The 26,835-nt window shown below is 40.4% G+C and overlaps 1 protein-coding gene across 1 annotated transcript in view; it reads right to left on the bottom strand.

The window, feature by feature from the left end:
* The window catches only part of MGAM (maltase-glucoamylase), a gene marked incomplete at its 5' end in the record, with an annotated part of 71,291 nt that overhangs the window by 38,679 nt on the left and 5,777 nt on the right, over positions 1-26,835 (bottom strand). The window contains 15 exons of the mRNA XM_080664648.1: positions 828-982; positions 1,533-1,649; positions 2,883-3,054; positions 4,868-4,985; positions 6,343-6,427; positions 8,311-8,424; positions 10,236-10,352; positions 10,889-11,020; positions 12,332-12,457; positions 13,003-13,115; positions 15,190-15,289; positions 17,044-17,215; positions 17,765-17,916; positions 18,486-18,595; positions 19,530-19,650. Coding sequence (XP_080520774.1) covers positions 828-982; positions 1,533-1,649; positions 2,883-3,054; positions 4,868-4,985; positions 6,343-6,427; positions 8,311-8,424; positions 10,236-10,352; positions 10,889-11,020; positions 12,332-12,457; positions 13,003-13,115; positions 15,190-15,289; positions 17,044-17,215; positions 17,765-17,916; positions 18,486-18,595; positions 19,530-19,650 — 1,904 coding nt within the window. The remainder of the gene's footprint in view (positions 1-827; positions 983-1,532; positions 1,650-2,882; positions 3,055-4,867; positions 4,986-6,342; positions 6,428-8,310; positions 8,425-10,235; positions 10,353-10,888; positions 11,021-12,331; positions 12,458-13,002; positions 13,116-15,189; positions 15,290-17,043; positions 17,216-17,764; positions 17,917-18,485; positions 18,596-19,529; positions 19,651-26,835) is intronic.

The raw sequence follows: 26,835 nt of genomic DNA, 5'->3' as shown, positions 1-26,835 counted from the left end.
AGTAAAGTAAGTTGTACATTTTAAAAGTTCAGCTGACCATCAAGAAGAAACTGGATCTGATCACAAAAAAATAGAAGATAATTTACAATTTTACTCTTTTTCTCTCTTATGTTAGCTGCCTTTTAACAGAGAATTCCAGGAGATGGCAAAAACTTACCCCAAGTAATCTATATTAATAAAAGTGTAATATGCTAATTAGACCGGACGACCTTCCAGATGAAGCCAGGGCTGCGAGGGAAGCCCAGGTCCCGGGTGCCTGCTGGCGGCCAGAGGGAAGCCTGGGTCCTGGATGCCAGAGGGAAGCCCAGGTCCCGGGTGCCAGAGGGAAGCCAGTGCCGCATTTGGGGGATGGAAGGCCTACTCTTGCACAAATTTCATGCATCAGGCCTCTAGTGAATATATAATAGAGCAGATATGTGCCTGAGGGCCTAAAATGTCAGACACATAAAGACATTAACTGTATTTTGATAAAGAAAGCCTCTTAAGTCCTAGAGCCTGAACGTAGTGCTTTACAACAGAGACCATCAAGTTCAAGCTAACAAATCCTTTAAATTAAGATTAAAGAAACTAAAAATAAAAGAACTACAATGATTTGTCTAAGATAAAGAGTTCGTCGGTGACAGAACAAAGATCCCAGTCCCATGACATTTAGTCTGTCTTCGTTCCCAAAAGAGAACAGGCTGTAGTACTCAAATAGTATCTAGGCAACAATAGCCTTGCAAATACCAACTGGGTTTGAATTGCTCCAATTGTCACTCTTGTATATGATGATATAGTCAATGTCATCAGTTGCATTAACAAAAGGCCTTTGGGCTAGGTGGACTTACTCATGCAGAAGGGGCCTGGCCACGGTGTCCCCCCGGCTATGAGCACGATAAAGGAGAGTGTAGAGATAGGGCAATAGAGTGTAGCGGATGGTAAGGTAGTGCCTGGAGGAATTCAACAGCAGAGAGTTGGCTCCAAAGGAGGCAGGATCCTGGGCCTGGAAGGAAGGAAGATGTTGCAATTGTCAGCTGGCCATGCACAATAGAAGTATCTGGAGAATTCCAGACCCCATTCATCACAACCGGGAGTTTATTCCTGAAAGACCTGGAAGCTTGGCCTCAGATCAGTACAGTTGGGCAAAGAGAGATCATTTCACCAAGTAAGTGGCCATTCTTCACCTTGAAACTCAGCTCCCTTCACTCACTCTTTAGGGGTGCTCTCTAGAGAGACTTCCAGTTCAATACTTTTGAAGCATTTCCTCATTTGATTCTCATAACAATATGAGCAATGTCGGTAAAGTATACAGAGGTTTGATAAAAACCTTCACAGACTCACCATTTTTTTGACTGAAGCATAAAAATAGCAGAGGCTGTGGCACGGGGCATTTTAATGGTGCATCATAGGTCCTGGTTGATTGCAAACAGTGGTGCAAATTAGCCTGACCAAGCACCAGGTAGGAGGATGACTCAACACATTCCTTAGATGCCCATAGATGCAGTCATAAGGGAAACCAAATTTATTTAGATTCTATCTCCTGGGAGACTTACCTTGAAGCCTTGGCCATTGTGATTCCTGGCAAATGGGTAGAAAGCTCCCAGCTGCATCCACCGCCTGCAGAGCTCCTCAGGGGCATCCAGTGCAAAGCCACATATGTCAGCACCCACCTGGAAGGACACACAGACAGCTCAAAGGGAGTACATCCCCCTTTGCTTTCTACCAGGGACTTCCCAACTAAACTTTGCTAACCTCTTACTGAGAAGACTAATATGGTGTGATTGAATTGGTTTATATCCAGTGTCCATTCTACTGCCAAGTGTCTTAAGTAACTTATTTAACCCTCCTGTGCCTCAGTTTCCTCACTTTGTTACCAGTAAAGTAGGCATTAATTAGCTACAGAGGGTTTTACTAAATGAAATAAGTCAAACACTTGACACACAATAGCTTTTTGATAAATAGTTACTAGAAATGTTGTTTATATTATTATTTTGACCAAACTGCTATTGGAATTAATTTTCCAACACCTAAACCTGATATTGTTACTCACCAATTCAAAAATTTCCAGAGTCTCCTTGCAGCTTATCCTATTAGCACCACAAAGCCTGGCTCCAACCCATATTTCCAGCATCACTTACCATTCTAGTCCTACACACCAATCCTCACAGACCCATCAAAATGACCTCCCGCCATGAGTCAGAAAAAATATATCCACTTTTCAAAGTTAAACTCAAGTGCTATCTTTTCCATGAAGTTTCTCTAGACTCCCTTTGTTCCTTGTAATCTTGTTAAGTCCTTTCTCAGGATTTCCCTTAACAGTTGATGTATATGTCCCTGTTGGCACGTTTACCCCAGTTTGTCATAATTGTTTGTTCATATATGTCTCCTCTTACTAAATTATAAACTCTTTGGGGAAAGAGAAGGCATTTTTGTTACTGTCTTTATGTTTTTCTCTGCCCTCACCATGCATACCTAACTCAGTACCTTGCATATAGTAGGAGCTCAATAAATATATATGTTGAATTTAACTAAGAGATGCCAAAGTGCTGGGTATTGTTACGTTTCCTCACCTGGGTGCTGGATACATGGATGTATTCAGTTTGTGAAATTCATCAACTGTATACTTAAGAATATGTGCACTTTTATGTGTGTATATTATACTCTAATAGAAAGAAATTTTCCAATGATATAACTTCAAGGTTGAACTTTCTATCTTTATAAGACAATGCAAGGAAGAATGTGGTAGGATCAGAGCCATACTGTGTAGATGAAACACATACTCTCAAGATATGAAATCCTTGGGCCATGTAGGGTAGGGCTGGGAGTCTTAGGATTTGAAAACTTTCTAAAATGAGGCTTTCTGGAAATTGAGGTTCGTAAGAGAACTTGGGATGTGGACTCACCATTGGGATACCAAAAAGATTGAACTCGAGCATGCCAGGAATGGACCATCGAAGGTCATCCCAGGTGGCTGCATTGTCTCCTAACCAATGAGCTGCAAACTTGCCAGATCCCGCAAAGGTGGAACGGGTTATAATGAAACTTCTCTTATTAGGGAACACAGTCTTGACAGCCCTAGAAAGGGATAGAGTAGGAGTCAATGTGCAACCTTAGTGTGTCTCAGCCCAGCAACATATACCAAAGGCCTCAGAAGTCAATACCCCATCCACCTCTTCTAGTTCTCTGCCAGTGGGGTTAGAGTTGCTGATGGGGCAGACTGAATTATTAAGGATATTTATGTTTTGTTTTATTTTAAGGTGTTTTCTTATGTACATCAATAATTCCGAAATTTTCAAGGCTTTTCAAAGCAATCTTGAAAAGGCTAGTAACTAGAGGCACACAAGTTTTATGGAACAAAGGCAAAATTTAACTTTACATAGCTGTATATAAACAGGATGGGGCAAAAGTAGGCTTACAGTTGTGAGCATACAAAACACAGATTTATTCTTGTATTATTATTTATTTATTGTATTATTTCCCATACAAACAACTGTAGACATACTTTTACCCCATCCTGTACATTGGTCTTTCACAGGGTGTGATTTTAGACATACACAAAAATGAACCTAGGAAACCCCTCTTGGAACTTAAATTGTTTTTAAGTAGAAACACTTTGGTCACAATCTATATAATAAAAGCCTTTACAGTGGAATGACAAGAATGACTGGTTGCTATGATGCGCACTGACCACGAGGGGGCAGACGCTCAACGCAGGAGCTGCCCCCTGGTGGTCAGTGAGCTCCCACAAGGGGAGTGCTGCTTAGCCAGAAGCTGGGCTCACGGCTGGCAAGTGCAGCGGCGGTGGCGGGAGCCTCTCCCACCTCCACAGCAGTGCTAAGGAGCAGCAAGCCAAGCAGTAAGGACCAGAGAGCAAGGGGTCCTGGACTGTGAGAGGGATATCCAACTGCCAGACTGCAAGGGGTCCTGGACTGCAAAAGGGCGCAGGCCAGGCTGAGGGACACACACCTCCAGTGCATGAATTTTGTGCATCAGGCCTCCAGTTTTGTAATAAGAAAAGACATTTTAAAATTACGTATCTATGTGAATATTTTTATAAGTAAATATAAAGATACTAGAGGCCTGCTGCATGAAATTCATGCAAGGGGCTCGGCCTTCGCAGCTGCAGCAGCTTGCCTCAGCCCTTGCAGCCCCGGCTTTGTCTGGAAGGTCATCCGGAAGGATGTCCGGAAGGTTGTTCGGCTGTCCAGTCTAATAAGCATATTACACTTTTATTATTATAGATATCATCTACTAGTATATTTTTAAAATAAGAAATCTGTTATATTCTTTAAAACATTTGCTTTACAATGCTTTTAACAACTTTCAAGAAGGCTAAAATCACACCATGACTTTGCTAATGAATGAATGTGGTTTTGGTCTGGCCTCCTTCTGTCATAGTTGCAGTAAATAGAGTAAATTCTCAATACCTTTTCCTCACTCTAGAATTTGAGTCCACACACAAGGCAGACACAGCACAGAAAGATGCTGAGCCAGCATCTAAAACCCCAAAGCACATGGAGTCTGAATTACCTAACCCTCCATCCTCCATTCAAGACAGTATGGCAGAGAGGAAAATATGTGGGCCTAGAATTCATGCATAAATGTGCTTAAATTTTGCTTTTACAATTTATTAGCTGTTTGAACTTAGTCAAGTTACTTCTCTTTCTTCCTTCCAACTTTTCATTTATTCATGCATTCTTCTATTTCATACTTTCCATGAATATTTATGGGATTTCTTCTTCCCTATGTGCTAGGTAGTTTCTTCATTCATTCAGTAATAATAACCATACTTATCTTGCAAAGTTCTTAAAAGTAAACCACTGGCACCTGGTATCTAGCAAGATCAAGAATGTGACATGTTTGATGTCCATAGCAACAGTATCCTTACTCTGCTGTGGCAATCGCCATAGAGTAGCCATACAGATTGTGGACATCATACTGCTTGCCCCAGTGCTGCACTGCATCCATGCAGAGAGTCTTGCAGAACAGGTACCCATCCAGGACTCCTAGGAGAAAAAAGGGTCAGAGAGTGAGCACCTACACTGCACATTCTCTATTCTTTGACTGTCATAGAAGCTGACATGGTTCTCACTGGGCAAGCATTTACTGTGGCCATCCTGCAAATGATCACACAGATTCCTCACTATCAAAGGGCTACACATTTGGGGTAGTTACTCTGATGTATAAAGAAATTGTGCTGGCTCATACACATGCTCCCACCTGGGTGCTCATGTGACTAGAGGCAGGCATTTGTAACAAGTTGATCCAGTTAGACTTGAAATTCAATCTGAATTCTTCAAACTCAGCTAAGTTAAATGGTTCAAAAATATAAATACTGGATGAAAGTATAAATTAATTTCTCAACCCTTCTCTCCATTGACCAGATATTATAAAGAATGATTGCCTAATCTCTCTTTCATTCATCTATTCCTTTCTTCTCTGATTGGGCCACTCTGGTTCAGATCCAAATGACCTTTGGATTTTAACTATTGCAAAAGCTTCTTAATGGCTTATTGACTTCTGAACTATTGATTTTCTAATCCATATTATATATTAATGCCAGGTTAATACTTCTAAAACCATTTGACTATTATATACTTCCTTTCATTAAAACATAAGAAGATTCCCTCACAAAAAGAATAAAGTATGAACTGTTTAGCCTCCTATCCAAGTCCTTCAACATTTGATTCTGACCCATCTGCTCCAATTTCCTATTTTCCCACCAGACTGGAAGTCTTTGTAAGATGCTATAATTCTAGCAACTCATTCCTTTCTTAATCAAGACACTGTTTGTCTGGGAGCCTCTACAATAAATGCTGTGATTTCAAGGTCACCCCCTGTTCAAAGTTAGTGGTGTTCAAAATTCAATCAGAGCTCATTTGTATCATATTCACCGACTTGGACTTTGACCTCTCAAGCCATTCATTCTGACTTCCTTTTCTCCTATGGTTCAGGTGTGTTCTTAACATTCTTGATATCACTACACTTGAGCCTTATCTGAAGACCAAGCTTGATTATCTGGTTTCCCTGTGTAAAGTCCTGACCTTTCGGAGTAGACTCTAGTCTAGAGCAACACAGACTAACCACTAGCCTCTAGCTTCTGCACCCCAACTTCTCTAGACCTTCCCCTAGAAAATAGGTAGAATGAATAGTTTGCCCCTTTTTGAATTAAAGCCTCCTTTAGGAAAGCATGGAGTGTTTTTATTTTCTTTCTTAGTTTTTTCTGATATATTACCCACATTCTCCTTTCTATATGCACTCTTATGTACAAATTCTCTTGCCAAGTTGTCCATATATATCCTTATGAAATTAAAATACCAAATATGCATTGCCACTTTAATTAGACAAACTACTAAGACTTACTGGGAATGAATGGAGGATAATTTAGATTACTTGTAGAACATCCTGAAAGTGAACCATCAACAAAGTTGGAGAGCTCATTCATATCCTACAAGACAGAGGTTAAAAGTTATGTCTTTTTTTGAGGGATCAGAAAAATGATTCCAGATATTTCTTTTTAAAATAGGTTCTTATATAAATGGAGAGAAATAGATATTCCTATCTTCTCTATACATTGAAGATTTCATGGAGATAGTTCTTATAAATCCCTTTAAAATTATAGCTGTCTATAATTACAGAAAATAAAAAATTTCCAAACACATTAAGTGAAAAAAGATTTTAATCTATACAGTACCATATATAAACTTATATATTCTCTGTATATCCAAAAATAGCTATGAATAAATACACACAAATATACATATATAAGAAAACATACATAAGCAAAGAGAGTAAGAGAGCAAACGTGCTGATGGATATGTAAGTGAGGGGTCCAAAAGATCGATACCAAAATATGCCTTTGGTCAATATCATTTTAGAGGGTTTTGCTTTCATCTTTGTGGCTCTCTATATTGTTTGAATTTTCTACATTTCTCTTATAAACAGAAAAAAGCTTCAACTCTAGAGCTCTCCAAATTTTGCTGAACATCTGTAGTTTTACATTTGCTTTTATTTGACAATATATAAGACATTTGTCCTTCTTGCAGCCACAGTTTTGTTATATACCTGGGTACTCTGGCTCTGATAAATTTATCCAATATCTCCAAATGAAAAGCTACTGAAATGATAATTGAACAATTTATCTACTTGTGACAATACAAAGAGTATGATCTATTTCTATTTCAGTTCATTCATTTGTAAAAGAAGTGCTGGATTGGGGAAAAAACAGATTACTTCTAATCTTAATGATCTGATTTTCATTCTAAGCTACCAGTTTTGATAAGATTATTGGAATAGAAAAATAGGGAATTTGAACATCAAGAAGTTAAATGGCATGACCACAAAAGAAATACAAAACTTTAATACAGACAGTGAAGACACTGACATTATTAAATATTGTGCTTGCCTTGGTTCAGTCACCAATTCAAAAGGAGACTGCATCCAAAAAATCAAGAGGAAGCTGAGACTCAAAAGGACAGCAAAGGAAGAATTAGGAAAGGTCATCATGAGCAAGGATGTGGCATTAAAGACCAAAGGTAAAATTATCCACACCTTTGTATTCCCTATTACTATGTATGGATGAGAAAGTTGGATAGTGGAGAAGGCTGATAAGAAAAGAATTGATTCAATTGAAATACGGTGCTGAAAAAGAGCTATATGGATACTGTCTAGTGGTCGGCAAACTGGGGCTCACGAGCCACATGCGGCTCTTTGGCCCCTTGAGTGTGGCTCTTCCACAAAATACTATGGCATGGGTGAGTCTATTTTGAAGAAGTGGAGTTAGAGGAAGTTTAAGTTTAAAAAATTTGGCTCTCAAAAGAAATTTCAATCGTTGTACTGTTGATATTTGGCTCTGTTGACTAATGAGTTTGCCGACCACTGCTGTAGACCATCAGAAAGATGAACAAGGGGGTTGGAAACATCATTGGAGGCAAAAATGATAAAACAGAAGCTGTCCTGTTTCTAACACATCATGAGAAGGCAGAATTCTTTGCTAAACATATTAATTCTGGGAAAAAATAGAAGGCAAAGGAAAAGAGGAAGACCAAGTATGAGACGGACTGCCTCATAAAAGAAGCCTCTGGCATGAGTCTGCAGGAGCTGAGCAGAGCTCTTGAGGACAGGACACTGTGGACTTCAGTCATTCATAGGGTCTCTAAAAGTCAGAGCCAACTCAATAGTGTGAAATACTCACAAAATAGAGAATGCTTAGAATTATTGCCATACTTGCTCCCCTCTCCTCTCCCATCTATGCTCCATGATTCAATTATACAGATATACGTACACAGTCTGAATATTAGGCACCAAATAATCAAAACATTAAGAACTCACAATCCAGATTCCATCAAACTCCACTTGATAATGAAAAAGCTTAAGTTCATTTGACCACCAAACAGCACACTTGGGGTTGGTGTAATCAGGAAACACAGTTTTTCCAGGCCAGACCTGCAGGAGAAGAAAAAATAAACAAATGAACAAAGAAGAAAACATTGATCAGAGTAAATGAAGTGAATATAGAGTAAAAGAGAGTACTTTGAAAAATAAATTCCTAATATGATCAAGGCAACAGAGGGTCTCAGGCACAGGTTCTTCTCAGGAATGTGAAGCACTCCAAATACCTAGAATAAGTGTCAGGAGGACTCAAACACAGTCATGTGATGAAAACCCTTTTTTTTTTTTAAATTTGTTAAGTCCTTGCTAATCTTCAACTCTGGCTCACCCTTCCTTCTCACTTTCTCTACTCCCACTTCTAGGAATGATAAATGAGGGGGATGACTATATATATTTCAACTGGTCCATTACAAAGTGTGGGTTCTAACCATCAGTTACTTTTCTCTATTTCTTTCCTATCCACTTCCCCACAGATGCTACGTACACAGGTCTTTGAAGGTATTAGAAATGAACCAGTAGGTAACACCTTCATGGAAAACAATCCTATCTAATAAAAGAGTAATATGCAAATTAACCATCACTCCGCTACACCCACAAGCCACACCCACCAGCCACGCCCACCAGCCAATCAGAGCGAATATGCAAATAAACCCAACCAAGATGGCTACGGCCACAGAGAGCAGGAGAGAGGCTTGGGTTTCCCTGGCAATGGAGGAAGCCAAGCTTTCTGCCTCCCCTTTCTGCCTCCCTCCACTCAAGGCTACAAAGTTTCAATGATAGAAGATACATAAACCCAAACAGAAATGGTGGCAGCCACGGAGCTGGAAAGAGCAGGAGGCTAGGGTTGCCCCCGACGATGGAGGAAGCCAAGCTTTCCACACACCCTGGCCGGCCCAGGCCTCCACTTAAAGCTACAAAGTTTCAATTACATAAATCCCCAAAAAAATGGCTGCCACCACAGAGCAAGCAGAAGGCTTGGCTCCGCTCCAGGCTACAAAGTTTCAATTATAGAAGATAAATATACCCCAGATACCAGGGCCTCCACTTGGGTCACCAGGGGGTGTGGCCGGCCTGCAAACCACCACAGGCCCCTCACCCAGGCCGCCCCATGCCCCAAGGGAACCCCCACCCAGATCCGGGACACCCTTCAGGGCAAACCAGCTGGCCCCCACCCATGCACCAGGCCTCTATCCTATCTAATAAAAGAGTAATATGCAGATTGACCATCACTCCAACACACAAGATGGCTGCCCCCATGTGGTCAAAGATCCTGCCCCCATGTGGACACAAGATGGCCAGCAGGGGAGGGCAGTTGGGGGCGATCAAGCTTGCAGGGAAAGGCAGTTAGGAGGGACCCAGGCCTGCAGGGGAGAGCAGTTAGGGGTGACCAGGCCTGCAGGAGAGGGCAGTTAGGGGTGACCAGGCTGGAGAGGGTGCAGGCTGGGCTGAGGGACACACACACCCCCGTGCACGAATTTTGTGCACCGGGCCTCTAGTGACAATAAAACAAAGTAGACATACTTGTCAAATACTACAGAGAAATCAAGTAAGAAAAGGGATGAAACAATTCCATTGGATTTGTCAATTATTGGGATAACTGGTGCCATTTGCCTGAGCAGTAGCAGTAAAGTGATGGGGGAAGGAAGACCACAGTCAGCTGATGAGCGAATGGGGGTAAGGAAGTGCATATTCAGTATGGGGGCTATTGTTTGAAGGGACTTGACTATGAAGGGAATATGAGAGCTAGGATGGCTGGTAAGTATTTGGGGATGAAGGAACAGGGAAAGTTTAGTCCTAACAAGAACCAAAACAATTATACACATACACAGCCCCTCCACCAGCCCCCAGCTTCCCCACTAAGTTACCTCCCCAATGAGTGGAGTCACTCCATCTGAAGCATTGATCCATATCTTCATATCTAAACCCCTGTCATACGGTCCATAGGGATTACTTGAGGAAGAGTTGATGGAGATAGCTGGATCCTAAGGGGAAAAATATAATGAAGGATCGAGCTTTAAACTAGAGCGGTGGTTCTCAACCTTTCTAATGCCGCAACCCTTTAATAAAGTTCCTCATGTTGTGGTGACTGCCAACCATAAAATTATTTTCGTTGCTACTTCATAACTGTAATTTTGCTACTGTTATGAATCGCAATGTAAATATCTGTGTTTTCTGTTAGGCGACCCTGCTAGTGGTTCTCAACCTGTGGGTCGCGAACCACAGGTTGAGAACCACTGCTGTAGAGCCTAAGACCATCGGAAAACACAGATATTTACATTACGATTCATTAACAGTAGCAAATTACAGTTACGAAGTAGCAACGAAAATAATTTTATGGTTGGGGGTCACCACAACGTGAGGAACTGTATTAAAGGTTCGCAGCATTAGAAAGGTTGAGAACCACTGCCCTAGAGGATCTTAAAGGGGGTTGGGAATTGGGGACAAAGGAAGGGGAGCTTGGTGTAATGCCAAGAAAGAGCAAGTGCTGGGTTTAGGGGTAAATGAGGGTGGCACATACCACAATGATGACCAGTTTTTGTCCGTTATTGTGCAAATCCTTAGCAAAATCAGGAAAGCCTTTAAAATCTACTGGATTATAAGTGAAGTCCTTCCTTGCATCCATATAATCAATATCAGCATGCTGAACATCCTGAAAGGACACACACACAAAGTACTCCTCCATTTAGTTCCTGGGAATTTCCCTGTTAAATTAGTCAGTTCAATTATCATTGTTATTATTCAGGATACACACTGACTCTGTGCTGGGCTCTAAACAGAGTCCATAATCAGTCCCTGGTGTCTAAATGTTTCTTTTTCCAATGGTAATTTCAAAACAAATGGCACATCGTTTCCCTAAGGCCTGGAATCAGGTTAACCACATCATCCTACCTTGTTGCTTGGCCATTGGGATTCAAAAACAATCTCAGAAACAAATCACAACCATGACAACAAATCACTAAGGCTATCAAAAACATAGCCAGGCCCTAAATTCTACCCCATTCACAAGATAATGGGGGGAGGGGTTGTCTTCTCCCTCGTTTTATCACCCGCCATTTTGTTGTGTGCTGCTCTACTTCAAGTCTTTTTTGGTGATTATCCTTCCTCAACTGAATCTGTATGAAAATAGTGGGACCCAGAAAGAACTTGACTCTTGCTCTGGGATCTAGGTATTGTCCTCCAAAGGGGCTGGGGAAGGGAGAGAAGAGGATTATTCCAGAGACTATTGGGCTTTTCCCTTTGTTTCACTTGTAAAATCTCACTACGAATTATACAACAGACACACTCAAATTTATCTATTCATAACATAAAAATATTTGGTTACATGTATATACTGTCTTTTTGCTCATTTAAACTAGGAAAAGAAAAGCCTTGAGAACTAAATGCGTTATGTAAATAAAATGCATTATATGAAATGTAGTTAATATAGGAAGTATAAGAAAATTTTACTAATAAAAAATGTGATAAGAAAAAAATAGAGACAAAAACAGATTGCCTCCTAACCCCATAATTGTGGCCTCTGAGTAATATTTCCTACTATAAAGAACCAGTCCTTGAAGGAATGTCTGGCCCAACAACAACAAAAAGTCTACCACTCTAGCCCTAACTGGTTTGGTTCAGTGAATAGAGCATTGGCCAGGGACACATGGGTGGGTTTTGGGTTTGTTCCCAGTAGGGGGTATGCAGGAGGCAGCCAATCAACAATTCTCTCTCATCATTGATGTTTCTATTTCTCTCTCCCTCTCCCTTCCTCTTTGAAATATATATATATATATATATATATATATATATATATATATATATATATATGTATGTATGTATTTTAAAGTATACCACTCTAAATATATACAAATCTTTACATTATATATTTTTTAAAAATTCAGGTGGAGAAATTATAAACAATTGTTCTTATTTCCCAAGGGAACTCTTTTATTTTTGGAGGAATTTTTAAAACCTTACTTACGTAAGGGAGCTGTGCTGCCCGGTTTCTCTCCACAACTTCTTTCATGTTATCTAGGGTTCCATAGTCATAACGACTGAGTTGAAATCCAAGTGCCCAGTATGCAGGTAGGACTGGCCGTCCAATGAGCTGAAAGATATTTGAAATAAAAATTAGCAAATGTTCTATCTATATTATAAAAGGCCTGTGGCTGTAATACCATAACAACCAAATGATTGGTCACCAGGAGGTGCACGGAGCACCTCTCAGGCTCTATTCTCACCCCTATCCCCACCCCTGGGGCACCAGCAGTGTCGGCGGAGCGCCAGCAGCATCTGTGGAGCATGCAAGGCGTCACAGGGTGGCAGACATGGCCCTGATGGCAGGCTAGGCCTAAGGGACCCTACAGGTGCACAATTTAATCATGTGCTTGGCCTCTGGTTTTTAATAAAAGCCTTTACTAAGCGTTGGTTTAGGGGCACAAAACATACTCCATTTTCCAACACACATTTTCATTAGTGTTAGTCTATTTTTCCAGTCCCTTTATAAATCATCGAGGGTAGGTTCAATTTGTAATAGGAGATTTACAATAGATACTTATAACAGCAGATTTTCATGAATCACACTTGCATAGTAAACTTGATTTTCTTTGTGCTCTTTAGGACTTTCTCAGTTGTCATATGATATAATTTTACCTCTAGATACTCCTGGACCACTTGTTCTGGAGTATTTCCCAAGAACACATAGAAATCCAGAATGCCCCCAATGGTGCGGTAAGTGATGGCTGGTGTGGGCTGGAGGGCAACCTCTTGATAGATTAAAAATGAAGAAAATAAAAATTAGAATTTATTCTTGATAATTACAAAGCTTTAGATCAGATCATCGCGGCCATCTGAATATTAATAAAGTGATCCTAAGATTTTGTATACAAAGGGACAAACTGACAATCAAAGTCCACCCTGGCAGCACATGGGAGTCTAAGCACTGGTTCTTTGACAGATTTAGATAATTGGTGACTGGAGTGTCTTAACTCCTGTGTCAGGATGCAGGCTCTCGTGAAAAAAAACCAGTTTCATGAAGGGGTCCAGAATAAGCCACTGTAGCAAAAAAAATTATTTTAGGCTGAAGACATTCAAGTTTCTGAAATTTCTTATCAACTTAAAAGCAGAGCCTCCTAAAGGTACTCAGTTGTCATAAGGCCCTCCCCTGCAGCAACCCTAATCTTCTCTGAGACAATAAATTAACACCACATCCAAGTGGATATTGTCACAAAAATGTCATATCTCCCAACTCTTCTCCTAAGGGCTCATTTATCTTCCTGAAAAGTCATTTGCTTTTCTGTAGATGCTTTTCATCCCTCCGACCTCCTCTAAGAAGTCTTTTTTTTTCCACTGAGCATGCTTATGCATATGCATGTTGCATGTGTATAAATAAACTCCGTCCTTTCTCTTGTTAACCTGTCCTTTGTCAGTTTCATTCACAGGCCCTCAAATACTAAACTTAAGGGGATAGAGAAACTTTTTTCCTTTGACATTCACAACTGTATAACATGTTGTTCCTACCCTGCACCCACCAATATTGCAGGAATATAACCCAACTAGACACTGAAGCAGTAGCCTCAATGAATCTCACACCAAGCAAGAGCCAATCTAGAAAAAAGTCAGATATGATACTGTAAATTAACAGCCCCTTTAAGCACCAATCACAAATCCCAGAAGTGAGTCTCCCCATACCCTTGTTTTGCATTTAGAGATAAAAGACCTCAAAATCTACTGAAATGTACTCTGCAGCCATGGGAGCAACTCACACAGAGTATCTAGGATCCTGTGATCCTTCCCTTATTTTCTAGTTCCTTTCAACTATCTGACACTGTATAATCCTTGTACTATTTCAATCTGTTCTTAGAATACTAGGTATCTCAGAATCATCTAAAATTCTATTAGGTATCTTATAACAATCTTTGATCACCTGCAGTGATTCTCATATGATCTGTAGTGAAGGATCAGATCTTGGTTTTTAAATTTCCAATTATTTTTAAACTAATACTTTTATAAAATAACATGAAAATGAATTACTAGGAAATGGTTTATGCATGCATTTGGATGCTACAACAATGTTTACTCTTGATTTTTATACTCATCTTACTGTAGAACTGACACAATTTGTGAACCATCTGTAGGCCACGCTCTGGATATCATGGATCTAGTCTATTGATCCTCGGTTGAAAAGAGGGTGGGGATCAATATCCTATACCCACCAGCAACCCTGAGAAAGTCTGATACATCTCTACTCCTGTGCTGATTGATTCATTGCCACTAGAATCCGTTGTTACTTTTGCAAGCAGAAAAAGAGTTGAGAATCATCGATCTAGTCTAAAATCTTCAAACTACTTTCTAGAATCCTATAATGTTACACTCTTTGGTCTTAAACAATCTGATCTTATTCCATATGACCCTTACCACTCCTTTACCTTGCTACCCTTGGAGTGTCTGAATGTGACATTCACTGGTTAGACCCAGTTACTTCATCAGGCCAAGAGCAACTGGCTATTTCCCATCTGAGCTTATATCAACCCCTCTTCTGGATGGAAGTCTAAAGAGGGAGAACATCAAATTGGTAGAAACTGTCTCTGAGTGGGTTATAGTTTGCTGTCTTAACTCTATAATAGAAAATATTCCAACAGAGGCAAACACATTCAGCAAAGTCATATGCTAGGAGAGAAACCCCCACTCATCGCTGCCATATGTCAACACACAAGGCCTTAAGCTATGGCTCAGCCATTCCTAAAGGGCTCCATTCCTTTTATCATCATGTTATAAGAAAGGGACTGAAGATCGCTCTGATGCTTTCTTTTTTTCATGACTATTCCTTTAGTCCTTTACCCATGGCATTGCTGTTCATCAGAAACACTCCAAAGGATAATCCACTAGCATCTTCAAGACATAGGAAGAATGTCTGTGCACCATACAAGTTATTTCCATCCTGCAGAAAGATAATTAAAAACCACAAATTTACAATCTAGTAGTCTAAACTCCACTTGACCAGAAATGACTTAGGAAATCAGTGTTAATCATGTGAGTAATTGACAGGGAACTCATGATTAAAGAAGACATAACTAAACTTTGAAAATATAAGGTTGATATTTAGTTGATGCTAACCAAGTAAAAAAGTGTTCCCTTATTGAATAAGCCACCTATGACCAGTTGATCACCTGCAGTGATTCTCAAATGATCTGTAGTGAAGGATCAGATCTGGTTTTCTCTAAAAGGAATGTGAGAGAGTGTGATATCTGGAGCTCTGAAGAGCTCTCCTCTCAAAGAGGTTTGCCTTACCTGACCTAACCACACCCGAAAAAGCTCTATTAAGCCTTAATAAGAATCGGGCAACTTTCTAATGTACAACTAGATGGAGCTCTTCTTGAGATACCTGGTCTTCTAGTCTTTACAACAGCAGAGTTTAGAAACTGAGCTGGTCTTCCATACATTCAAATAGTACAGTAGTTCTCAACCCGACCTGTATCCAAGCCCAATTAAAACAGAATCCCTGAGGATGGAAGCAAGCATTGATGGTTTGTTAAATTTCCCCAGGTGATTCCAATGTGTAGTCATGTTTGAGAATCACTGCTCTAGAACAGCATTTTTCAAAATTTGGTTTGCATACAAATCATATAAAAATCTTAATTAAATGTGGGTTCTAAGTCAGTAGATGGAAGAGGGAGCTGAAAGCCAACATTTCTCACACACTGGTGCCCATGCTGGACAGTTCAAGTACAAGGATCCAGGGCTCCTTATTAAAGAATCATCATCAGCCATTTCCAGATAAGCTGCTCTAAATCATCTAACTTGTCTGTTTTTCTGGTGAGTGTGTTTTTTTATAGGCATATGTATAGTAAGGAGCATGACTTCAGGGATTAAATTTTATTGCTGTTACTTAACTTTTTTTGGGGGGGGGGGTTATTTGGCTTTTCTGAGCCCCCATTTCCTTATCTGTTAAATGGAGTAAATTATACTTATTTTTTCAAAGTTCTTTTGGTAAATAGTAATAATGTATAAAAATAATCAATAAATTATTCTATGATCTCTTTTCATCCAGCCATTAGTTCCGCTTAGTCAGGAAAGTAGCTGAACAAGACCTGTATTGCTGAGCCTAGAAAATACCTCTGCTTTGTCAAAACAAAAAAGCAAAAGAAATAATAAAAGAAATCAGCAACAATAACAATAAAATTCTACTCTTTCACTGCCCCAAACATTCTTCACACAAAGAATGATTAATATAATATTTTAGTTGATATTTTATCCTGTTTTGCTGACAAATATGGTAAGTTGGTGATTTATAAAGGTCAACCTAAATATAGAGATCATAATAAACATATTGGGCAGAATCAATATTAGTAATGTTTTCTCTAGAACTAGTTAGTTCAAAAGGAAGATATAAAGAAAAGTAGCTGACATTAACTTTCTATGTAGCAGACACTCTTCTAGAGACTCGATATATAACAATTAATTTAATTTCCATCACAACCTTATGGTAAGTATATTGCCCCCATTTTATAGATGAAAAACTGAAGACACAAAGTGGTAACTTGCCATGTAACTGGTGACTAGCAGTGCCAGAATTCAGACCCAGACAGCCTCATCCTAGCATCTTATACTTAGCCATTACACTGCATGCTGGGGGGTGACCTTCAAGAATGAGACTATAATATTCAGTGAAGAGGGGCCATCCTGTAACCTTACCCCATTAGGGGTTGTATCTCTGGCGAATATGGGCCAGGTCTTCCAATTCATATCATGGCGGTACTGCCGGTGCACTTGTTCTCCTAGACCGTACACGTTGGCACTGGGCAGTCGGATGGAGAGCTGCAGGAACTGATCAGCAAATAGGAGGGGCCCAATGCTTGAGTCAAACCTAGACACAGACAGAAAACACAGGGACAGGTGGGCAAGTGGGGTGGAGAGATCACAACTGATTAGAAAAGTGGTCCATGTCATTGACTCAATACCCCCTACTTAACTGGCCCCATTTGTCCTCCTGTGACATTTTTCCTTGCATACCTAGAGATCAGGACTTCCTGAGGGCAGGTACCATGTGGTACATTTCTGAGATTTGTCCCATAGACACTCTACCACATGACCTGAATTATAGTAGATGTTCCATAAGCAGTTACTAGTGGATGAACGTGACTACATAAATGGAAGGGGAAAAGGGAGGGTGGGAGAAAAAGGACACAGCCTAGTGACTGGTATACAATAAATGCTTAGTAATGACAAAAAAAAGGAGGGATGGGGGAAAGAGGATTGTAGGCAAAGTAAAAGTATATTCATTTGGAGGTGGAGAGTCTGGCCTCCAACAGGATGCTTGCAACCTTCAAAAATATTGAGATGAATCCTTCCTCAGGCTTGCAAAGCTCCCTCCCCCTTCCTACTCTGTTCCCCAGATAGGTTTTTCCAAACTTACAGGGTTGAATTGTTGCTTTTTCTGATCACTTTGATGCTAAATGGCTGTTTAGAGACCTTAACATCATAGGTCTGGGAAGAAGCAGCATTTCCTTTGAAGGCTTGGACATGTTCATGCGGCACTTCGTACCTGTCACTCTTTTGGTCAGTTAACTATCCAGAGAGATGAAGGAAAAGAAAGCCCAAATGAAAACTTGTCTGTATTCTCAAAATGGAAGCATCCCTACCACCCCAGTGCTTCCCAATATCTGTGCTCATGGTACTGGAACTCAGGCACTGATCCAAATGGCATTATGTCTAAGGTGCATGTATACATTACATTATCAAATTCTGATGTTGAATACTTGGGCCTAAGCTAGTCCTTACGTAGAAATACACACTCCAACTTTGAAGAGATGGACTATCTCTAGAATTTTCAATGAAGTGATAATGTTTTTCCCTCCCTACAACATTTCACATGGTATTAAGGGCAAACAAATGAAAAACAAAGTTCACCAGTAAACTCTAATGTATATACTAGTATGAAGTTATCACACTGAAGGAAGGCTATAGATGTCTTTGACATACATGCTTTTGCCATACAGGTGCTAAGTATGAATAATGACAGTAGAGGAAAAATACTTCCATCAGCAAAATTTTCTATTTTGTAGTAACTGCAGTCATTTGGGTGGGAAATAAGAACCTCTCAAAACAGATTTTTTAAAAAATAAACAAATCACAACCTTAAAATGGAAACGATTGGATGTCTGATATTCTGCTGTGAGAAGGACATTGTTGACATCATTTCCAAACAGGGATGGAGAAGGCATCCTTTTCAACTGGGCTGTGAATCCTAATATAGAGAAGAAAAAGGTTTACAAAGCTGGCTGTGTACATTTACAAAAATAGACATAAAAATTAACATTTATGTCAAAAAGGCTGGTGAAAAGCCTTTATTTCCCCATCATGCGCTCATATAATCTGATGCTAGGTATCGTCATTACCTTATCCAAAAACCATGCCTCTCTTCTACAAAATTTGATTGGAAACCTCCTCCAAAAGGCCTAACTCTCATTCTACCAGCCCATCAGTCATTCTGTGTTAATCGCATATCCTTTACACTCTTGGCCCACAATCTGTATATATACAATATTCCTTCTTGGTTATTTTCATGTTACATTACAGGTGATCATATACATCGACGCCATCACCCTAGTTGCATAAGCCAGATGAGAGTGGAGACCTTAAAAAAGCCTGACAAACCAAGTGTGTCTGGCTAGGGAACATGCTTCTTCCTTTATGCTAAGAGCCCCCCCAAAGTAGTCTCCCCTGGATGGTCACTAGTATGCTCTATATTTTAGGGTGGGAGGGAAAAGAGGGGATGTTTAGTCCATGCACACTAACATTGGCTAACTTTCCGAATATGTTGAAAAAATTGTAATTGTTTTCACATCATTGAAATCACAGTAAGTAGGCTCAGATTACTGAGTTCAAATCCCTCTCTTTAAATGTTAGAAACAGGGACCAAGGAAGTGATGATGTTTACGAAGCGGTTACATGAAGGGAGAGTCAGAAACAGAGTATGTCTCTGAAGTCCCAAGACAGAGTGATTTTTCCTTGATGCCAAAATAAATTCTAGTCCTTATTTAAGAGCAGCGCCCACCATCAGTCACATGCATGAGTGTGGCCCTGCAGAGCAAACTCAGCATCTCGCCGAGGCTCTCCTCTGGAGCCAACAGAGCCAGTTCCCAGAGAGTCTGGAGCTCCTGCCTCCTGGTCTGGCTTACCTGCATTTGTCTTCACAAGGTCACCCTCCACCTGGTAGCCATGACTCTTAGAATAGTAGCACCAGGGCACACTGATGGGTCCCTGGGGTTTCCAGCAGCAGCCACGCTGCTCACAGGTGGCCTGCAATAAGAGATTTAGTCACAGTAACTCCATTTGTTACTAGAACGGTCATTTACAAACATAATTTGCACTTGTAATACCATTCACTTCGTTTTACAAATAAGGGAACTGATATTTGGAGAAACTGTGTTATGTCCCAGTCCATGCAGAACTTGTACTCAAAACCAATCTTTCCTTCAAGTGTTCTTCCTAGTTACTGTTATTATATAATAATATAGGGACAACAATGCAGTCCACATCTGCCATCACAAGAAAACTGATAAATTTAAATATTCTAAACTACAATATTGGTACATCACGATAACCCAAAATTTCAATTGGCGTTTCATATACATAGGTTTGGTCTTTAAAAAACAAAGCCTTGAGATTCGAGAGAAACCAAGATGGCGGCATAGGTAAGCACCTAAACTGCTGCCTCGCACAACAATTTCAAAACTACAACTAAAAGACAGAATGGACACCATCCAGAACCACAGGAAAGCTGGCTGAGTGAAAATTCTACAACTAGAAGGAAATAGAAAAGCTCACAGAGAATTTGAGGTACAGCAAAAGGTCTTTGTGTGCACAGAAGGAAGGGCGGCTGAGAGCCTGGCTGACTTTCTCTGGCGGAAGGGGGAAGGAAGCCCCCGACCGTACTGAACCCCAGTTCTGACTGCACTGAACCCCAGTCCCGGGCGAAACCCCGTGGACCCAGGCTCATACAGGGGGAGTCTGGTCTGTCAGGTAGAGAGAAAGGCACCCAGAGACTCGGAGACCCTGGGGAAACCCGGGGGAGCCCCGGTGGGCAGCGGTCTGCAGGCACGCGTGCCAGTGTACACAAAAGCTGCGGAGGTTGCCACAGGCTTTCCCTAGTGGAAGGGAGTCAGAAGCTCCTGACTGCACTAAGCCCCAGTTCTGACTGCACTGAACCCCAGTTCCAGGCGAGCCCCTGGGGACCCACGCTCTTGTGGGGGGAATCTGGACTCTCAGGCGGAGACTCAGGAGCCAGGGAAGGCAGAGGTCTGGTGGCGTGCGCGCGCGCCAGGGCAAGGCTGACTGGAAGCCAAGACTGTCTGCTCCGCCCTGAGACCCAACCCCATCCAAGCTGAGCACAGAGGCTATTGCAATTTGGCAAGTCTAATCCTATAAGGCTGTCTCCAGCACCGAACCTCTCCCAGCGTAGACACAGCTGATCCTCACAGCCAACTGGCCTGGAGGTCAATTCCTCCCAGTGATACCAACAACAATCAAGACTTAACTACAACAAGGCTGTACACACAGTCCACAAAGGGGTGCACCAAGAGTGTCCACCTCAGGTTAACTGGGGAGGCTGACCCACTGGGCCATATAGGAAACCTAGCACACAAATCTACCCTACCAACTCAGGGAAGCAGTGAAAATGCGATGTCAAAGAAACAGATCACAAACGAAAGAAATGGAGGAAAACAAACGACTGGATATAGAATTCAAAACCACGGTTATAAGACTTTTCAAGAATATCCTAGAAAAGGCCGATAAATATAACGAGACCCTCGAAAATATGAAAAAGGACCAACTAGAAATTAAACATACACTGACTGAAATAAAAAATATTATACAGAGACCCAACAACAGACTAGAGGAACACAAGAATCAAGTCAAAGAATTGAAATACAAAGAAGCAAAAAACACTCAACCAAAAAAGCAAAAAGAAAAAAAATCCAAAAAGTTGAAGATAGTGTAAGAAGACTCTGGGACAACTTCAAGCGTACCAACATCCGAATTATGGGGGTGCCAGAAGAAGAGAGAGAGCAAGATACTGAAAACCTATTTGAAGAAATAATGACTGAAAACTTCCCCCACCTGGTGAAAGAAATAGACTTACAAGTCCAGGAAGCGCACAGAACCCCAAACAAAAGGAATCCAAAGAGGACCACACCAAGACACATCATAATTAAAATGCCAAGAGCAAAAGACAAAGAGAGAATATTAAAAGCAGCAAGAGAAAAACAGTTAATTACCTACAAGGGAGCACCCATACGATTGTCAGCTGATTTCTCAACAGAAACTATGCAGGCCAGACGGGAGTGGCAAGAAATTTTCAAAGTGATGAATAGCAAGAACCTACAACCAAGATTACTATACCCAGCAAAGCTATCATTCAGAATTGAAGGGCAGATAAAGAGCTTCACAGATAAGAAAAGGCTAAAGGAGTTCATCACCACCAAACCAGGATTACATGAAATGCTGAAGGGTATTCTTTAAGAAGAGGAGGAAGAAGAAAGTAAAAACAAAATTATGAACAACAAATACATATTTATCAACAAGTGAACCTAAAAATCAAGTGAATTAAAAACCTGAGGAACAGAATAATCTGGTGAATATAATAGAATCAGGGGCATAGAAAGGGAGTGGACTGATAATTCTCAGGGGGAAAAGGGTATGGGGGGGTTCAGGAAGAGACTGGACAAAAATCATACACCTATGGATGAGGACAGTGTGGGGGAGGTAAGGGCAGAAGGTGGAGTGGGAACCGGGTGGAGGGGAGCTATGGGGGGGGGGGGGAGAAACAATTGTAATAATCTGAATAAAGATTTATTTAAAAAAAATAAAAGTTAGATTCAAGTTCTCAAAAAACAAACAAACAAAAAAAAAAAAACAAAGCCTTGGCAACCAACTTTATTCAAAAGCTTTACTATCAATTTTGCTTTGACTTTTAAACGTGTGAGATTATATATATGACATTTATTTAGTCTCTCCACTCATCCCAAGGCAGAGAATAATTGTTCCTTGAAACCCGAATAGATGCCAATTCTTATTTAAGCAAGTTTCCTGCTTTATACCACACTTAATGACCAAATCAAGTGGAGACTAAAATGAACACAATCCCTTTCTCACCTCAACTAATTTTGGAGAAACAACGAGGTTACATAGGAAAAAGTACAAAGAAACCTCTCGTCTTGAATGTGGCTAGACCGAGTGACTTATATATAGAATGTGGCAAAAACAACCGAGTAGATTAGAGCGCAGAAAAGTGGTGTCCCCATCTAGATGGCTCTCTTTCCCTTGCTCTATTGGAGCCTTACTCTGGGAGAGGTGAGATGTATTGTGGACAGGCCCACATGCCAAGGAGCTGGGGAAGATCTCTGGCCAATAGCAAGCAAGAAACTGAGGTCTCCACTCCAACAATCTGTGACACACTGAATCCCGCCAACAGTCACATAAATGAGCTTGAGAAGGATCACCCCACAATCACAGCCAACACCATAACGGCAGTCTTCTGAAAGACTCTGAGCCAAAAGCACCCAGCTGGACAAAGGCCAGATTTCTGACCACAGAAACTATGAGAAAATAATGTTTGTTGTGTTAGGCCATTAAGTTTTGGGACCATTTGTCTCACAGCAATAGATAATTAATACAAATACATCCTGCTACATTATTTTACAGATGAAGAACCTGAGGCCCCCGAGGGAAAGGTTCACAGAGGTGACGGGACCTGCCAGAGGAGACTCAGTTAGCTACTGAGAAGGCTAGGACCAAACCTTCAATCACTTCTGTCCATTTCCTTTTTTCTATGGCCTGGGGTGAGTATTTGCTGAACATATTTTCAGGAGGATATGGCTTAGCTATATAAACACTTAGTGTAATCAAATGTTAATATTTATGCCAATAGCCAATATTAAGGATAAAAAAAACTATGCTCATCTGTGGTTTATATTGCTGTGGGGTCAGGTGTCACTGTGAACTCAACTTCAACTAGCAGTTTTTGCTTTTTTCTTTAAAACCCCACTCAGATGAAACTTCAGTATAACAGGAAAAGAGAAGGTTTTGAAAGGGGTGTTGAACACAATGGTTCCTGTATGCTCCCCAGAGCTCAACGATTTCTTCCTTAAAGTGCAAAGACAAAGACCAAAGAGTGGCCAACTTGAATACACAGTTCCCGTAGTGGAGCTGAGCAGCTACGAGGAGAAGTGGGAAGAGAAGCAGAGCATATCTCATATAAACACACGAGTAATCAGTATGTGAAACCCAGGAAAGTACTTGTAGAGAGAAGCTCTAAAACATAACTACCTGAATTGGACAGAAAGCACACAAGAAGAAGGAGACCCAAGCCACAAATGTGCCCCTTTAAGTTGGAAAAAAAATGTATTTCAATTATCATGTCTTAAGTACTTAATTTAAAAGATAAATACTTTAAAGATAAAAACATCTGATTGCATTTAAATTCAGCTAAGTTGCTGTAAGGAGGCACACTCAAAATTTAAGCTCACCAAAGCACTAAGAGTAAAAGTGTTTGATTAAACAGATACGTGAGAAGAATGCTAAACAAAGGCTAGTATAACTGAGTAATATCAGACAAATAGACTTGAAGTAAAAATTCATTATTAAAGAGACATTGAGACACTACATGATGATAAAAGGTTCAATTCACCAGGAAATTTTATATGTAAATAATAATAAGGACTCAAAATATTTATAGAAAAAAAAATTTTTTTGAAATATGGAACACTTCACCAATTTGCATGTAATCCTTGTGCAGGGTCCATGCTAATCTTCTCCGTATTGTTCCAATTTTAGTATATATGCTGCCAAAGCAAGCACTTACAGAAAAGTTTTAAAGACTGACAAGGTACAATTGAAAAAGATGGTAAACATGATGAAGTATTTTTAAAGAGCTCCCTTTAGTAGCTGATAAAGCAGACAAAAAGTAAAGATATTTTACTTTTCACATAATGGACATATAGGCTCCTGCACAAACACAAAGAGAGGAACTGAATTGCTCTCAGAGGTGGAAGCCAGATCCTGAAGACAGTTTAAGATGTAATCAAGCTCTGCTCTACCCATGTCCTAGACTCCTCCAACCCCAGTGCTTCTTCCACTTAAAAGAGAAGAGAAGAAACAAGCAAGTATTTCATGCTTAAGTCAGACATGACAGATAAAGGAAAACTCTAGAGCCCAGTCTTATGCATGAACATAAATGCAAAAGCTTAGAAAAAAAAAAAAAACACTCGGCTTTTTCGGAAATCAGCAACATAGTCAATAATGACAGAGTAGTATTCTTTCCAGAGATATAAGGATCCTTTAATATTAAAAAAAAATCCACTTGTGTGTCCCTCACAATAACTTATTAAAGGAAGTAAACCATATAATCATTTAAATGCATCAGTTGTTCATGATAAAATTCTTAGCAAATTGGGAACAAACAGTAACTTCCTTAGTTGACTAGTGGGTATTTACCAAATGGTGAAATGTTAGAAACATTCCCTTTAAAATCAGAAGAAAAACCTATGTGACCCGTGTTTATGAATTCCTGTAACTAAAACTATATTAGAGGTCCTAACAATACAATAGGACAAGAAAAGAAAGAAAACTTATTATAAAACTGGAAATATAAAACCAAATTATCATTATTTTCAGACGTAATATTTAGATAGAAATCCAAGAAAAGTTATAGAAAAAAGTCGAAAATAAGTTAATTACTATTTTATATAAGACTAGAGGCCTGGTGCATGAATTCATGCACCGGTGGGGTCCCTTGGCCTGGCCTGCGATTGGGTCAGATCGGGGCTGTTTTGCCCAGTCCCGATTGGGGCCGATGGCGGCTGAGGAGGGACCGAGGGAGGGCTCCAGGGTGTGTCTGGCCCATCTTGCCCAGTCCCAATCGGCTGGACTCCAGCAGCAAGCTAACCTACTGGTCAGAGCATCTGCCCCCTGGTGGTCATTGTGCATCATAGCAACTAGTGGAACAGTCGAACAAATGATCGAATGAACAGTCGTACACTTAGCATATTATGCTTTTATTACATAGGATCCTTTATTTTCTTCTTAAAGTTGTAATTTTTTTCTGAATGCAAGGGGCAAAAGGTTAACAGTTGCCACTATCAAGATGGGTGAGTCTCCAGGAAGAGCAGGTTTCGGTATGTGCACAAGTGTGGGAGATCAAAAGTTCAATTTTGATATGTTTGTTTTGAGGTACTTATTAGACATCCAAGTGGAGATGCTGAATTGGCAGTTACATAGATAAATGTGGAATTCAGGGAAGTGATTTAGGGTAGAGGCATTCCTCTGATATGTAGGCACATAGGGGTTACCATTTATAGACATGACACTGGATGAAATCATCAAAGGATTGAGTGTGGATAGACAAGATATTTATAACATTTAGATGTCATATAGAAAAGGAAGAATCATGAAGGGGTTCAAAAGGTACAAATTTCAAGTTATAAAATAAAAAAGTCATTGGGGATATAATATACAGCATGGTGACTATAGTTAGAAAATTATGTATTCCATATTTGAAAGTAGATCTTAAAAGTACTCATCACAGTAAAAAACAAATTTTGTAACTATGTATGGTGGCAGATGTTAACTAGACTTAGTGTAGCGATCATTTTGCCATATATACAAATATTTAAATCATCACTTTGTACACCTGAACCTAATTTAATGTTCTGTCAGTTATACCTCAGTTTAGGAGAGAGAGGGGGAGAGAGGAGAGAGAGAGAGAGAGAGAGAGAGAGAGAGAGAGAGAGAGAGAGAGAGAGAGAGAGAGAGAGAGAAGCAAAGGAGACTGAGAACAGTAGTGGATTGTATCCTCTGAAGAAAGGGCGTTTCCCTAAAAATGACTCTCATGTAAAGACTTAGGCACTATCAGCAGCTATAATTGAGCTGAGAATTTCTTCTCCTGTTCAGGTTTAGGCTACCCATACTTTAGTTCTTTTTCAATCATCCATCTTGCTTCAAGGTATGGTGTTCATAAATTATGTTTCTGTGGACTGATGGCTAAAGCTGGTGACTCACTCAGGCCCAGTCTCCTAGCACCTGTCTTAGACAACACAATGAAGTGTTTGAATGTGACCCAATAGACAATAGGTGCTCAAATTAGGTAGAAATATAATAAAAGCAAGACATTCAAGACAGCAGTTTCAATCAGGCATATAATGGAATAAATGGGATTCAGAAGAGATGCTGGGAGGCTACTGGAACAATCCAAGCATGCGGTCGCAATGGCCTAGGCAGGGGTCCTCAAACTTTTTAAACAGGGGGCCAGTTCACTTCCCTCAGACCGTTGGAGGGCCGGACTATAGTTTAAAAAAAAACTATGAACAAATTCCTATGCGCACTGCGGGCCCGGGACGAGTCGGCTGCTAAGCAGGACAGGCAGCGGCACCCGGCGGGCCGGATAAATGTCCTCGGCGGGCCGCCTAGGTGTGATCGCAGTGAGAA

Source organism: Plecotus auritus (genome assembly GCF_963455305.1).
Source record: "Plecotus auritus genome assembly, chromosome: 4".
Classification (NCBI taxonomy): Eukaryota; Metazoa; Chordata; class Mammalia; order Chiroptera; family Vespertilionidae; genus Plecotus; species Plecotus auritus.
Note: the sequence above shows the minus strand (reverse complement) of the source record. Positions and strands in the feature narration are given on the sequence as shown.